The following is a 17,109-nucleotide window of genomic DNA, read 5'->3' on the forward strand; positions in this document are numbered from 1 at the left end:
AGTGTTTGATGGTATTGTTAATTTTAGAAGAGTGTAGAGTCCATGCTAGAAGTTTATGTTACAAATAAAAATCTGTGCAGTTTTTGGACATATAATAAATTGTTCCGAGCCTCGTAGGCACGCACATGAATAGCTTTAAGGAGAGACGATTGATTACATCTGCGTGTTCAAACTGGTTGAGTGCATTCTACTTTTTTCGGTCAGCTCTTCCAATCTTTTATCCTCCTCTCCCTGAAGAAATGCATTAATCATACAATAAATAATATATTAAAGGGCACATACTATGGAAAGTTGACTTCTTATTGTTTCTTATACAAATAATTAGGTGTCTGGAGTGCCTGCCCAGCCATCAAGTGTGAAATTAAACGACCAAGCACAGAGAATCTTTTTTTTTATTTTTGTTTTTAATCTGCTTATTTCTGAAAATGTGTTTGGAAGCAAGCCGCTCTGCACTTCCGCCCCACTGTTACGGTACAATGGGTTTAATTGTCATAATGACCAAGTTTCTCCGCACTTGACATGATCAGTTTGGCTGGGCTGGGAAGATCCAAAGCATTGCGGGTCATTTGTGTTTGGTGACGTGTCCTTGCGCCACATACACACAGTATAGTGCATGAAGGGCTGCCTCCACCAGTAAAAAATGCTTTTATGTATTTGCAGCCACTCACTTTTATTCACCCACACTCTGGGCTCTGAAGACACTTTCGTCTAGTCGCAATGCTTAGGCTCTGCCTTCGGTTGTCATGGTAATGAAAGCCAGAGTCACCATTGACCCAGCAGCGTTTGAGTCGGGATGAAGGCTGTCTCACAGAAGATGACTACAATTCAACAAGACTAGAAGTGTGGAACAATTCTTGATTCTTTGGGTATTTTGATGAAAGCAAGCCCTAGATGTTAATAAAACACCTGGCAACTGTTTTAAATTGGTGCAAAAACATGCATCTCTCCTTTGAAGTGCGAAAATTAAGAATATTTGTGTACCTAAGTGAGCCACAAAGGGGAATTTAAGAATGTACCTGGTTTCAGATCACTGCAACTTGTCTCTGGACTTTTCATTGGCGGAGAGTTTGACGAGGCAGATGCGCATTCAGTTTGTGTGCAGAGCAAACAGCTGAAAAGTCTGCACTGAGACAAAGATAAACGAAAATGAGTCAGTGATTATGAAAGACAGACTATCGAACAGAAGGCGGCTTTTTGCGGAAGGTTTTGTAAGTTTTAATTAAATCGTTGCTCAAATCTGGTTGCTTTTCCTTCAAATTTAGTCACTCGTGATCACACCACTGTCTCCACAGCTAAATTATGTCACGCACATAATCAATTGAGAGGAAACAACCTGGATGTTTGTTGCACACAGCAAACAAAACAAATATATCACATTATTCAGTGCAGTGTAGCAATTCTCTTTCAATTTACCGCATACACTGTGTTTAATGGGAATATGCATCGCATAAAACCATCTCGCCTCTCTAAAGAAGTCAAAAGTTATCATCATTTTTTGAATGCTTAGGGCTTGTTCAAATCCCAAGCAAAAACAAATTTTCCTTCAATATGTTTCAGAAATTAAAATGACATATCTTCACAGTAAGCTTGCGCGCGGATTCGTAATCGTAATGAAAAGTTAACTGAATTCATAAGGCTGTCCTTGCCGAGATAACTCGAGTATGGTCCACAGCTTGTAATTGTGCTTGTGGGCTTTAAAAAAGAAAAAAAAGAAATTCACTTGGCAAACGGCAGACGGTTTAAAATATTTTAATGTGTGTTTTTTTTTTTTTTTTTTTTTTTTCATACAGCATATTGTATGCATACCCAGCATAGCATTTCTCATACATATAACTCTCTTATAACCGGAAGATAGAAATGTAGAGCACAGGGGATGAGTAACAGTCAGTCTATCAAAAAACACAACTGCTGCCATACAGTACCTCACAAAAGTGCATAGACCCCTCACATTTTTGTAAACATGAGGTGCCATATTGAACTAACCAGCATGAGAGAGTGTGGGAGCGCTAACACCACATTTAACACACCTGTTGCCCATTCACACTTGGGACCTTGTAACAGTAACGGCAGTCCGATGAGTTATTTTGAGGGGACAGTAAATGTACCCTACAAGTTGTACACCATGCTGTAGCAAAGTGTAATTTCTTCAGTGTTGTCCCATGACAAGCTATAATTCAATATTTACAAACATGTGAGGGATGTACTCACTTGTGTGAGATACTGGACATATGGTGATGGCTGCCTTAGAGGTTCGTTTTGTACTCGGGAGGGCGTATTGATTTTCAAAAAGTAATAACACGGAGAAACAATTATCTAAAAACAATTAGTGTGCTGAGGGTTGAGATCAATATTTACAGATACAATTGCAAAAACAGAAGTTACCAAAGTTTCAGGGGTAAGGGGGAAAATGACTCAACCTTGGCATCTATAACATTGATAATACAGCGGTACCTTGACTTATGAGTTTTTTTTATTTCCTTAACCAACCTTGTAACGCAATTTACTCCATCTATCCATCCATTTTCTGTACCGCTTATCCTCAGTAGTGTCGTGGGCTCCATTTACTCGTTTGTAAAATAGATTTTCCCCATTTAAATGAATTGAAATGCCCTTAATCCATTCTGGCACCCCCCCACAAAAAACAACATTTTTCTTCTGTTTTTAACATAGAGAACTAGCACTGTATTGGAAATAATAAACATAAAACATAGTAAATAAGAATATAAGAAATAATGGTTTCACAAAGTATAATTAAACCGAATGTCTCAGACACACACTCACTGTCGGGCCATTGGTTCGTGATGTCAGGAGCTCTGACTCCACCTCCGGTTGGAAATTTACCATGTGGTTCTCCATGCTCCTTGCAAGTGTTTTCATTTTGTATTTGTGTGTTTGATTGTTTGTCCTGTTCGATGAATGCTTGGAAGTACATTGACACAGAAAAATAAACTACTCAACGGCTTGTAACTTGAAAAACCCGTACGTTGGGGCACTCGTAAGTCAAGGTACCACTGTACTTGATTTAAATCCACAATTCACAGCAGTGTAGAGGCAAGAAACTGTCCCCTGGTCCATCCTTGTAATCGATATGACTATCATTCCCATCGTTGTCATCCTCACTGCTGTCTGCGTTTGACTTATCCAAAGTAAGGGTGCTCACTTTGGAAATTGTAGTCCGGGCACACCTTCTGAACCAGCTTGTAGTCGATGCTAAAGAAGGAAATGAAGATGCAGATGACTTTGAAGGGCTTGGCGCAGAGCCAGGCGGCGTGGGACTGCGTGTGCTCCGTGAAGCACGTCTGAGACGGGTCGTACAGGCAGGGCTTGGGCTTCTTAGATCTGTTGGTTTTCTCGTACTCCACACGGCAGTTGAATGTCTTAACCTCTTTGGGGTTGATGGTGGTTTGCTGGGACTCGTGGAGCTGTACCTCCTGTTGGGTGTTGGGGTGGAGGAACTGCTGCTGCTGGAAGACCTCAAACTCCACCACTTTAGTTGGCGGCACAATGCTGACCGACACGTTTCCGAGACTGGAGGAATTGTGGCGAAAGTAAACGGTAAACGTGCCGTTGATGTGGTCCACGATCTTCCCTGTCACAAGCAAGCTAAACTTGAGCGTCTTGACGTTGAAGTAGAAATCCCCCCAGCCGAAGATCTTCTTGGTCTTCATGGCCGTCTTCAGTGAGGGCTTACGCTTAGAGCGGTAGCCTGTTTGGTCTAGCAGCAGCGACTGGTTCCGGGCTGCTTCGTACGGGTTAAAGAAACTGTAAGTGGGCGGCTTGGCTTTTATAGGCGTCTGATCGAAAGAGGTGGAGAAGATTCGGGTTTGGTACGGCGGCTTAACCGCTCCTCCCGGTTGTCCGCCACCTGTGCCTCCACCCATGCCGTAAGGGAGAGTCTTCATTGCCGAGGCCATCGGGCCCAGGTCTGAGAAGTCCACTCGCTTCTCCAACCCTTGGACCTGAGGGTGAAAGAAACAACACAACACGTGAGTCTCACATGCTCAAAGGTGCATCCATCTATTATACACCTGATGAGGGTCACGGTGGAAGCTACAGTCTTATCTCAGCTAATTTTGGACGAAAGTCAGACTGCAACCTGGATTGGTCACCATTTTATCACAGGTCACAACTCATACTGCATTCGTGGTACACCAGCACATCAGAGGTGTATTGGTAGAGGATTTATTCGCCTGTGCATTTCAGACAGAACAGAAACGGGACATTGCTGTGTCTCAAAGTGTGCGTTCAAACAACCGATGCACGTTGCCTTAGTATCATAATTAATAGTCAGCCCGGCAGCAACGATTGCTTTCAACACAACGGAGCCTGGACAGTGAGTCTCGGGTGTTAAACTTCAATCCACATCTATTACGGCTCCGATACTACATACTGACCACGTACAGTATTCTTATGCCACTGTGCAAACTAGTTTGTTGCTCATTGATCATAATCTCAAAAGGTCTTATGTAGGTACCATTGTAAACCGAGGACCCCCGCGCATAGCGTGAACAGTGAAGCTGTCAGTCAGTCTGTACAGTGTGAACGCTTCTATTGTTAGCTTTGGCTTTTCTTTGCAGTACACTGTGAGTGGGAATTTGAAGACAAACAATTTTAGTGAAGCTTAAATGGACTGTGAAAGAAGAAACTCAAACAGGACGTACAGTATTTGTGCAGTGGTTCCAAACGCTAGCCTCTGCTGGGACCTGCGACCTAAATCCAGTTCTTAATTGGTCTCTTGACCCACAGTGTCCATAATTAAAATCCAGTTCAACCAAATAGCCCACATATTTAGTCACAAGATGATTCTGTGATGCTAAATCTGATCTGTTAGATGTCGCTGTGCTATCATCTCTCCCAAATTCAGGAAAACATCTATTTTTGTGAAAACACTTTTAAATGTTGCTGCTCCGGAGAGCCAAAGAAGACACGCGGAAGACAATGAACGCGTGTCTGTTTGTTTGCTTGTTTAGACAACTGCCTGCCTTTAATCCACTGCCTTTGCTGCGTACTCTCAGGTCTGATTGACGACACATCTCCTTCTACTTTCTTTGATGTCTTATCAGTCACATCGCACTCTCGCTGCCTTGAAAACACACAAATACACACACTAAAAACGGGTTAGAATACAAACATACCGTACTTAACGTCTTAACTGATTTTTCAAAATGTGAAATATCCCACACGTTACTGCTCTTAAAATGTGTGGTGTCCTCGAGATGACCAACACTGCACACCATTCACATAACCATAAAAAAAGGAGACCTTACTATTAACTCACCCCATACTACAGGACAATTGGTTAAGGCGTTTTCAAACTTCTCAAAATCGCCTTTGACTATTTTCACCACACAATCACAGACTCTGTAACTCGCCCCAACTCGGTGTTGACCACACACTAAAGGATCTGCCATCGTAAATATTGAATAGGTTTAACATTTACGTGTCCGCCCCGACTGTTTCAAAATCACTCTGAACACACCCCAGAGTGTGTGATAATCAATCAGGATAATCTTTTAGAAACATCAGATAATTGAGCCTTTTCTGACGTTCTTCTAAAAAGAGGAAAAATGCATACATTTGGTTTGATTCCCGGGAAGTGTGTACATTAAAAGCCCTGCTATTCACGGTGGAGAGGTACCAAGCCTTGCCATGAAAATGTAAATATACTGCAACTGTTTAAGATCATTTAAATTCTTTTTAAAACATCAACAGTGTGTACTTGCGGTGAAATTTCTGTCTAATTAACAAGCCAGGGTAAACATTGATCCTCCCCCATACAAAACTTGTCTATCAATCGAGCTGTTTCACTTCAACATACTCCCTTGACACTTTCCTATTTAGTCAGGTATTTTGGTGCCATCTTAGGAAGACCACAAAGGTGAGTTTTTCAGTGAATACCTGGGGATCAACAGACAAATGTTAACAGGTGAATTTGTGAATACCGTACTGCAAATAGGTGGCTGTTCATTGTTCAATGTCGCTTGCAATGTGCTTCCCCACACAATCCAGTAGGATTCGTTTTAAATTAATCTGCAAGTGGATAAAAACAATGGCGCAATGGAGAAAACAATGTTTCAAAACGAGTCCATTATTGCTTCCTCACGCGTGTACTGCCTTCTTCACTCGATGCTGAAGTGACAGGTCCGGGGCGTAGCTATCAATCACTGAATCTAATAACAACTCCACCTTGCTATTAGCAGAGGCAACAGTGCATCACTCAGACGGGCTAATGCATTCAGTCATTCAATTAATGTATCTACGTCTGCTGGCCATTCATTAACACTAGGTGATTTCTGTGCAGATTGACTGAAGGAAGAAAAAGTGATGGTGGTATAAGTGAATGCTTATTGACCACGGGAGGAGTGAATTACCACAAAATAAATGCCAGACGTTGATGAATGACTCATGACAGGGATAATGACCCGCTGAAGATTTTCGACATACCCCGCTACCGCCTTTGATGCCACGACAGGAGGCCCGCGCGTCATTCCTGGGGAAGTTTGCAAAGGTAAGAATAAGCTACGTGAATCGGTGTGTGCACAACGGGGGCTTCTTACAAACGCGGCGTCAGCAGCGCTGTGAATTAACACCACGCTTTGCCATCTGTCAGGCGAACATTCTGCCGGTGCAGGCCTAATCATTCCTCACGGCCAGAGGTGGCAAAAGTACTCACACTCTGTACTAAAGTAGAAGTACCACTGGTTGGTAAGCGCTACAAAACAAGGCCTTCTCTGCTGGCCTAAACATTGTCATAAGCATTCAGCTACATTTACAACCTGAAGTATAATATAATTGAACTAACAACATAATTGCCCCAGTTATTTTTAACTTACTACTACCAAATCAATCTTTAAAAAAAAATATATATACCACGTGCTAAAATTTGTAATTGTTCTTGTTTTCCACAAACGTTCAATATGACTTAGAAAACTATGCTATTAGGATTGTGATATTTGACAGTAAATCAATTTAAACGGTGAGGATTTCTAAGAAAAATATACACCATTTTCTCTTGACAACAAATCCATACATTATGGACTTGTTTTTTTTCTTTTGGGCCAATAGCGGATGTTTGAAATGCAAGATCACAGCGGGCAGTGACTAGTGAGAAGCAAATTTTGCAGCTGAACATGTAAACACATTGAGCTATGTAATAATTTACTACAGGCTACTGTACAGTTTCAGTATATTATTATCCATTTTAAACCTCGAAATTTCCACTCATTCGCAGGTGTGCTGTAGCCCATTCAAGCTGACTTTAGGCAAGAGGAAGGGCCCAGCCAATCCAACAATCAAAAATGGATGGATGTTCAAATATTAAATGCATGTTGATATAGAAACATTGAAAGGGGAATTTTTCTTGCCTGAATTGGTTCCATATCTTTTCCTGTCTTCAAACTGTCCATTCATCATTTCATCATTTTTTTACACCGCTTATCCTCATTCAGGTCGCGGGGTGAGCCTGATCCTGATCCTTTCCCTGCTGACTTCGCAGGAGAGGCGGGGTCCACCCTCGACTGGTCGCCATCAATTGCAAGGCATACAATCAACCATTCACAGCTACTGACAATTTTGAGTCTTAAGTCCTGCCGCACACTGATCGACATGGCCAAAACTGACTGAACTGTCATGCACACTGTAGGGCTCTCCCTCTAGTTTTCATGAGTGGTCGACCGTTGGCCACTGGTTTCGTTATATAAATACATATCCACACTTTGTCCTCATTCTCGCCCATTTCCTCTTCTTTGTGGCCATCCGCTTCTTCCTCGACAATCACTCCATGTTTTTGTGGTTCAATAAAAAAACAATACAGAGCATACTCTATGTGGAGCCTCGAAACCTAGTACAGGGTCATCGTTTTTCCACTGCGGCACGTTAGTAGGTGTGCGATGCTCAGTCGGTGACAATTTTTTTTCCCATTGGACCACGTCAGTCGTGTTTGGCCGCGTTGCTCTGCGTGTGGCGGGCTTAACATGATGCAGGTTTTGGGAACGTGGGAGGATCCAGAGTATCCGGAGAAAACTCACGCAAACACAGGGAGAACATGCAACCCGAACGCAGGAAGGCCAGAGGAGAGTCGAAACCCGACCCTCAGAACTAAGGGGCAGACGTGCTTACCACTTGATACTACAGTCATCATATTAATGTTAAATAATTATTCCACATTTACCTTGGGTTTATTACTCGTTATTAATATACAGTGCTTTAATGCTAAATCGTTCCATTTCAGGGAAATTGGCTTTTTGGGCAACCGAATTTGAGCCGGCCACAGTTGTATCAGACATAGCGGTTGAAAAACTCAACATGGTTTCCTCTTCATATTTTGTCCTCCCTGCGATTGGCTGGCGACCGGTTCAGGGTGTACCCCGCCTCTCGCCCGAAGATAGCTGGGATAGGCTCCAGCACGCCCGCGACCCTAGTGAGGATAAAGCGGTACAGAAAATGGATAGATGGATGGATTTTGTCCTCCCACATTCTAAAAACATACATGTTAGGTTCATCAAAGGCTCTGAATTGTCCATAGGTGTAAATTTGAGTGTAAATGCTTGTTTGTCTGCCCAATGTCAGGTGGGAGGGGGAATTTTCTCAACTGAGTTGGTTTCATATCTCTTTCTGCCATTAAAGAATCATGTAGAATTGGCAGATTACATACTATCATGCACAGAACATAGCCCATGCAATGACACTGTAGCGGCCATTGGGGGCTCGCCGCCAGTGGAACTTCACGCGTGTCAACACATCGTCGGGCTTCCCGGCAGTTATGAATGAGCTTTGTGTTTTCCAGAATGCTTCAGGAAATTGTAGCTGAAGATGGAATAGGCATCGTAGAGGACCTATACATATGCATGATCGCGGCAACTCAATAACAGAACAATCATAGAGCGCACAATCAAATTACAGAGCTTGTGAGACAGAGGGAGATGGTGAGGAAAATGTTATTAGTGCTCAAGTGCGATGAGCGGAGAAGCTCGTGTACATTTCCTCGGAATGGGGGAGCATTAATCATCTTTAACTTCATTTGGGGGTTCATCTGAGCAAAAAGCATCAGCGAAGAAGCCTATAAGCTACCTGAGCGAGCACATCGGAGAATGAAATGTAAGGATTGTAAAATCAGATACCTAGTTAAGGGCCAGTTTGAAGCTGAGTCTCGCTCTGCCTGAAAGACCAAAGACCAAAACCGTTGCACTATATTTTTAACCTAGGCTATTTGGTGTCAAGTCTGAGTCTTTCTGGTGCAGAAAATTGTTTTCTTTTGGTGTTGAAAATTTTTCAAAGTCCAGAAGAAGACGCCAGAGTCCAGCGAAGTTGAATCCAATGAGCTTCATTCCCTTGTAGAGTTCAACAGCCAAAAAGAAAAACTGAAAACTCTCAGGCAGTACATTGCTTTATATGCTCTTCAAAACAGACATAGAGACGCCCAATGTAGGTGTGGGACACCCAGTGAGGGTGTGTCCTTTTTTCACCGCGACTGGTATTTTTTTAACATTTTACAAAACCACAGGTTCAGCGATGCCAATTTCGTTAGCCCATCTATGGCATTTTACATTGTGTGTTAGCAGTAAGCTAGTAGACAACCATAAATTATGTGCTTTGGTTAAAGAGACTGTGTATTTATCTTTATATTCAAACATCAACTGAGAATGTCACTAAACATCTTGAAGCAGGTCTCTTTTTTGAAAAAGTGTTCACTATCTGCCGCTTGTTGTGAAATTCGCCGTTTCCAGTTAGTAAAACTTTTTGCTTGAAACTCAAGGCCCCAAGAAATCGGTTGAGCAACGGCTTGTGTATCTTGCATGTTTTTGGAATGAATACAGAATTCAAAGAAAAACTGCATGCTATTCCCAAAAATGACACTGCAGTTGTTCTTCTGCAAGGAAGGTTACGACTCACAAATAGTGAGCAGACATGACAGGAAACGGGATGAGATGTGCACGCATGCATGCGGGTGGGTGGAGGGTGCCGAGCTTCACACTATTATTAAATGGGAAAAGGTCAGACGAGCTGGAGAACTGACTGCTGAAAGCTGATATATGGCTACAATTAAGTTCTCTTTTCATCATTAAGAAAGTACGGGATCAATGTCGCGCTGTACAGGTATCTGATGCGCTTTCATGCCCATGCTCATCAGTAACTTCCAAACCTTGCGCAACCCCTGGAGGATGGAAGACAGGATGAGAGCTGCCTGTCTGCAAGCACTTTGCCACGCTTGTTCTTTTCTTTAATTGGACTTTTATCGGCGACAATCAATTCATTTCCATCGGCACTCGGGGCCGCATCGATCCGCTGTCACAGAGAAGAGTCTAAATGAAGAGTTCCACTCCCACCGCAAGTTCTTCTTTTAACCCCCGCCCATGTGAGATGCCCGTGAATCCGCCTTAGAGACCTAGACCGCATGACTTTTGATGAATTCATAAAGAGGAAGTTACAGAGATAGACGGATACACTATTCATCCCGTGAGGGAAATTAAATTGTCTCAGCTGTAATATTCACACATAAACTACTCACAAAATGCAAGAGATATTCGGCTTTTGGGTGAAACCTCCAAATTCTGAGGTAGATGTGCTTCTCACCAGAACGCAGGGCTGCGTGGGACTGCCTCATTTCCCATTAAAACTTGATTAGAAAACATCTCGCAACGGATTCTGTTCCGACCTTTCGTCCATGAAAGAAGCCCACGAACAGGTCATCCCAAAACGTTTTTTTCCAGTTAGCGTAATAGAACCGTAGCAAAAATATGAAAGGCAAAAATATAGAGGTGGAAAGGTAAATTGGACATGGGCTGCTCGTGTGGTCTAGTGGCTCTGACGTTCAATTTTACAGCCCATACCTCCACTCCCTTTTGACATCTGTCACATTTGGATAAAATAGAGAGAACTTTTTTTTTTCCTAAAAACTGAAACTCATAAAGATGTCATGTGAGACCTCAGCTGAGCGAGCATCAATGTTTATTTTGGGGGCATGTCAAGAATGAATACTTGGAAGCACGCTGTTTTTTCTTATGACTTTTTTTTCTTGGTGGTGGCGCATAATCAAAAAGGTCGCTATCATGGATGATGATAACCTCAGCTCAGTGAGCATTAAAGGAGAAAAAGAATGGATTCAATACAGTGATTTGTTTTGTAAGTGCACAAAATCAACACTTATTCCAAAAGATGAACCGCCATCATAGATGACTTTGGACTTTTTTGGGGGGTGGCACATAATCAAAAAGGTCGTTAGGATGGATGATGCCACATGAAACCTCAGATCAGTGAGCATCAAAGGAAAACAAATAAAATAAAATAAATAAATAATCGTTCCAAGACAGGGATTCATTTTGGAAGTGCTTTTTCTTTGGCTTTTTCCTCCAAAAGATGGACTGACCGCCAATCACATCACATTAAATTTTACAGCCCAAGTTTTGATAACATAAAAAAAAAAAAAAAAACTAAAACTTTTTCTTACGCCCCCTAAAAAAAAAAAAAAAAAAAAAAAAAAAAAAAAAAATCAAAGTAAAAACGTCATTTAATTACATGGAGCACCATGGAAAGCATGGGGGTTAGAAAAAGGCGAGATAAAGCAATAAGGGGGATGGATGGATTGAGGGAAAAACAGAAAAGGCAGTCAAAGCGATTTCGCAGTCCGCTGGTGTCACTGGATTATCATGAAAATGAAAGCTAGCGAGCCAGGGAGTATCAGAGAGCACAGAAATGGAGCCGAGAGAGATAACGGCAAGCCGAGGAGACGAAAAAGAAGAAAAAAATGAATAAGAGGAGCAGAGCGGACAAAGCAAAGAGGTCCGTGAGACAATATGAGGAGGAAAATGTAAAAAGACAATATATATACACCGTGCATGCCGAGATTATGAGCGCAATAAGGCTCACACCGCAATCACTTCACCAAAAAAGGAATAATCAGAGCTTTCTCGAGAAGTAATATCTGTAATGTTGTTTCCGGAAGACCTGCTCGGCTGTGAAATAATTTCTTAGTTAAAGAAGTGATGGGGAAGAAAGAAGGGAAAAAAACTGTAAAGTGTCATCTGCCGCCAAAAAGGATTTATGAAAAGCATTGTGCGCTGGCTTAAGTGTAATATGCCGACAATATTGTAAAATATTGCGGATACAGCCAGAAGACAGGCAGAAATCCTCTTCCAGCACCGAGATGCATTCAGGTGGACAGGGTAAACAACAGGGGTGGTTTTATGAGCTATATATTTTTTGCCGACATGAATGATGTCCCTCTAGACCTTTGCTCAGCAAGCAAACAAACAAAAAGCACATCCAAAATGAATCGTTTGATGTGTGGGGCTTTTTCTTGGGCTTTTTTGTGACACTTTATTTCCAATTTCATTTGTACCTGTGGGTAAAAACTGAAGTGTGGAGAGTCTGTTGTCAGAATGCAAGTGTGCATTCAATGAATATATCATATATTATTATTATTATTGTTATTATAATAGCGCCTCAAAATATTGTTTCCCGGTAACAACACCAGGGGGTGCAGTTTTTCCATGACAGAAAGTAGGTGTGTGTGCGAGGATCAATTGCCAGGTGTGCGGGTGTGAGTCGCCCAATGTAAGGTTAGGCTGGTGCGGTGTCAATCGCTTTGTTGACCAAAAGATGACAACATTCCGTACAGTAAACACAAGCACATTCTTAGCCAACCTGCCGATGACCTCAACTGACGCCGCCACTCAACACACAGGGTGGCTGACTGTTTTGCCAGTTAACAGCCAGCCAACTGTACATTCTCTTCATTGACTTCCACATCACTCAACAGGCCATGCCCACCTTTTAACTTATTTAATGCCAAGACGGCTATTGAAGTCAAATATCCATTCTCGCTGGGAGGGCTGGCAGTTTAAAGGCACACATACATTCAACGTCACAGATACTACACGTGATGGCGACTCCAAGTGGACAAAAATAATACCTGCACCTTACATGCATATATTTTGGTATTATATGCATGAAGCTTTAAAATATATATTTGAATGTAAAAATAATACAATTATTATTTGGCCGATCATTCGCAGATTTCATCTCTTGCGGGGGTGCTCTGGAGCATAACCCCGATAAACAAGGGATTACTGTATATCCCGATAACTCTTCATCCTCGAGTTATTTTGACGAAAACATGAACAACGGACACGTTAATACACCTGGGAACTGTTTTAAATTGGGTTTAAAAAAAAAAAGAAAAAGCATGTCTCCTTAATAAAGTTTTGATGATTGCAACAGTTTGACACCAAAACTTATGCTTTCCTTTCCCTTTTGTTCGAACTTTAAATAACAATAAAAACAAGGCAGTCCCGGAACACATTACATTCCACCACAGAGGTTCTACTGTACCTGCTGCAATAGAGGTCTGACAGAGGTCAGTATAGGAACGCATTTTAGCAGACTTTATTGAAGTAAAGCCTTCACAAATATTACCGCAATCACAAACATGCTAATTAAATCTGCTTTCTTGTTGTGCCTTCAAAGTGAAGCATTTCGCTTGGTTACACTCATTAATATTTACACTCAATAGAAGTTTCCACCATCATGTAAACAATCTGTCACAAAAAGGTGTGAATGGATGACTATTAATCACACGCTGGGAAAGCAATCATAAAAAGGAACAAGAGGTACGAATGGGATATAGTAACATAGCTTCATTCTCATAAACCACTTTTCTTCCCCCCCCAACCCCACCCCCTTTTTTTTTTTACAGCGCAAAGTAGCATAAAGGTGTGAACTTTGGCGCCACAAACCTTTGGAAATTCCATTTCAGAAGTTACTCGGCCAAATAGAATAAAAGGAACCATATTATTTGATTGACTGATTCAATCTTGTATCCTCCTCTTATACAATCCACAAAATGTTTCTTGCAACTCCTACTCACAACGTACAGAAGCAATCACCACAAGTAACTCAGTTGTCCCCCACCAACACTTCAAAAGTCTTTGTGACTGTGTTTTTGGAGAGTTGAGTTGTGACTTGGCCAGACTTTCACATCCAACATCAACAAGACACCACAGCAAAATCGTGGTAAATCACTAATTTAATCATTAAAAAACAAAAAAAGCTAATTTGGTATGGACGTGTCGCCGCTGCTAGCCGTGACAATTAAATTCTGTACTTGTTCTGAACCCCCAACAGCACAATAAGAAAAATGGAAATGGAAAAAAAACAGAAAACATGGGGAAGGACCAATAATACCATTTTTTTTTTGAAAATATGAAATTAACCATATTGACCGCCCGGACGATAAGTAAATCTGAAATTTTAATCAATAATCAGAGATTTTGGACAATTCGCTTCCAAGTGCACAAAGCAAGATGGCGAAAAGCCTTCCATTTAGTCCAGTGGTTCTCAAACTGGAATCCGCGAGCCATAGCTTGGGGTTTGCAAAATAATTTGTCATAAATCATGTATCATTCATTCATAAGTACATGCCTAGATATGAGTCAATAAAACAAATATCACTCCTCCTTACCTTAAATTAGGGCCAAAAACTCTGATATGATTGTGAAATGTCACATAATTCTCGATGCATACATTTTCATTTATTTTTGTTACTTTTTTTTATAGATGTATATTATTACAGGAATAAAGTGCTTTTTTCTAGACCATAAGGCATATTATTTTAGACAATACTGTAAAACATCTTTTCAAGAATACAAGGCATAATATTGTTGAAATTGATTTGAAAAAATATGACTGTCTTCCCACAATAGAGTTTAGCTCTAATGTCGCTATATTATGACTTTATCTTGAAAAACTATAAAATTAGTCTCTATTCTCATAATTAAAAAAGCATTTTCTATAAAAACATGCTATTAGTTATCATAACATTATGACTTTTTATTTTGGAAAATAGGCAACTTTTAAGTTTCGAAGGCATTTAGGGGTCCACATGGTAATTATGTTTAATTGTCATTATGTTTGGTTAAGTCTAATGTTCCCCTTCTAAGTGGTCCCTGAACCCAAAAAGTGTGATAACCTTACTTTAGTCCGTAAAACGCAACTTCCTGATGAGATCACACATTCACATCCTGAAGTGAACGTCTCCGCTGACCTTGATCGATCACCCTGGGAATTTCTTCTTTTTTTTTTTTTTTTTTTTACTTTGGGGTGGGGCAGCCTATCAGGGAGCTGGGTGGCATTTGTTGAGCGAGGGCACCTCGTTTGCATTCGGCGTGGCAGGCAATGCATCAAAAGATGACAGCTCTCCCATTCCTCCTTAAACAAGAGTGGTGGGACTCCCGCTGGCTGTGCCTTAACTTTAATCATTCATCTAAATAACTGTTGCAGGAGTCAGCCACCATGCTTGTGTGTATGTGTGGCTGGCATCTCGCTCTTGAATTTCTCATTTGTAAACATATATTTGAATCAGACTGCAAAAAAAAACACTTGCCCTCATCACCTCCCTCCCTCGCAGATGTTTATCTGGGAATGCATTGAAGTTAGACTAAACAAGGAAGGGGTGGCAGCGTGAGTGACACACCGAGCAACAGTGATTGATGCCCCGATGCATCCAGCACACAAAGATAAACATTTGAAACGAATGAAGAATGCAAAAAAAAACAGCAAGGGAGTGTGGCTGCAGAGGGGTCGGATCAAATCTGCATCATGACAAGTTGAGATGAAGAAGAAGGAGGAGGAGGCCTCTCAGAGATGTCACTTAGGGTGGTGGCAGTGGTGGTAGTCAAAATTTACGCAGGCAGCATACTTGTTCAGATTTGTTTCCAGCAGAGGTGGCAGAAGTAGGACTCATACGCTGTACTTAAACCCCACCCCCTTAAACCCCCTTGGACTTTGGGCTGCTTGACAACAAGTCACCATGTGGCAATGGAATGTGGCCAGGGTAAGCAGTGGCTCAACTACATGAGACAGGACCCCCCCCTCAAAACGGAGTTATTTCAGTGAAGAAGAAAAAAATAGCATGAAAATTGTGCTGTAATACCTGATTCCTGTGGTATTTTGTCACAGACACGTTGTTAAGACACCTGGGAACTGTTTTAAAATGTGAGAAAAAAAATTCACAATACGTCTCCTTTAAGAAGTAGCCAGCAGAGGGCCCTCTTGATTCAGTCTCAGCAAGTTTGCTGGCTAAAGAAGTGGCTATCCGGTTAGTCATCTTAGGTCAGCCCGCCCTCACTGGAAGCTGATTGTTTGTCATTAATTGAAGAGAAGTAAAGGGAGGGTATAGAACTCCATTAAAAGATAATGGCACAGGGGAGCACAGTGACATTTTGCTTTTCATTCTTAACACAAGCACACAAACAACAAAGAATAACCCGAGTCTTTGAGGGCGAAGCAACCATGCTCCTCTATTACTGTTACCTCCATCAAGGAGCTTTTCAGTGCTGCTTGTTTATTAGCAGGAGGATAAAAAATATTTCCCCAAAACCTTGTCAAATACTACAATGTTGAAACCAATTACATTTTGCTGCTCATCTAAAGCAGATAAAATATAATTCTTAGGGCCTAGGCCAAAGTTTTGCTTTCTTCAAGTGAACCAATATAATGTAAATATCTTACGACAATGCAATAAACACAAGCAATGTCATGTACAGCACTTAGATAGTCGGTGAATAGCTAGCTAGATAGTTGTCACTTGTAAGACTTTTGGGGCATGTTTTGGAAAGTTTCCAAATGGTACAACATTTTCTTAAAGCAGCTATCCATTTGGCAACTAAATATCTAGTGGCTAGTGCTAGCAAATATTTTGACATTAAATTAATAACATGAGCAATCAATTCAAATGTCAGGACTTCTGTTTTGAGACATATCTTTCCTGAAAGTTTTGTTCGATTTCCAAATTGTACATTTGCGACAGGTCTCAACTCAACTGTCTGGACTTCACTTAGACGACATTGGCTTTGACTTAAGTGGCTTGCTAGCTAGTGGTTGGCTGTAGCAGCTATCGCTAGCTGTCAACTCCACTGTTTGGACTTAATAGTCTCTTCAAACAATTTTGAGGCATATTTTGGTCAGTTTCTGAATTGTGTAACATTTTTATTCTTCTTTTACATTTTCAATAAATAGCGATGGTATGTAGTATAGCAGTCAGCAGTTGGTGTTAGTAGCTAATATTAGCAGTCAACTCCCTTTTTGGATTTGATTGTCTTTTCGATGACTTTT

The 17,109-nt window shown here is 41.2% G+C and overlaps 1 protein-coding gene across 1 annotated transcript in view; it reads right to left on the bottom strand.

Annotated features, from left to right (window-relative positions):
- Positions 1 to 1,819: 1,819 nt before the first annotated feature.
- The window catches only part of LOC133408760 (neurexophilin-2), a 53,076-nt gene continuing 37,786 nt past the window's right edge, over positions 1,820 to 17,109 (bottom strand). The window contains exon 2 of the mRNA XM_061687971.1: positions 1,820 to 3,959. Coding sequence (XP_061543955.1) covers positions 3,138 to 3,959 — 822 coding nt within the window. The 3' untranslated portion in view covers positions 1,820 to 3,137. The remainder of the gene's footprint in view (positions 3,960 to 17,109) is intronic.

This window comes from Phycodurus eques, chromosome 10, assembly GCF_024500275.1.
Source record: "Phycodurus eques isolate BA_2022a chromosome 10, UOR_Pequ_1.1, whole genome shotgun sequence".
In the NCBI taxonomy this organism is placed as follows: Eukaryota; Metazoa; Chordata; class Actinopteri; order Syngnathiformes; family Syngnathidae; genus Phycodurus; species Phycodurus eques.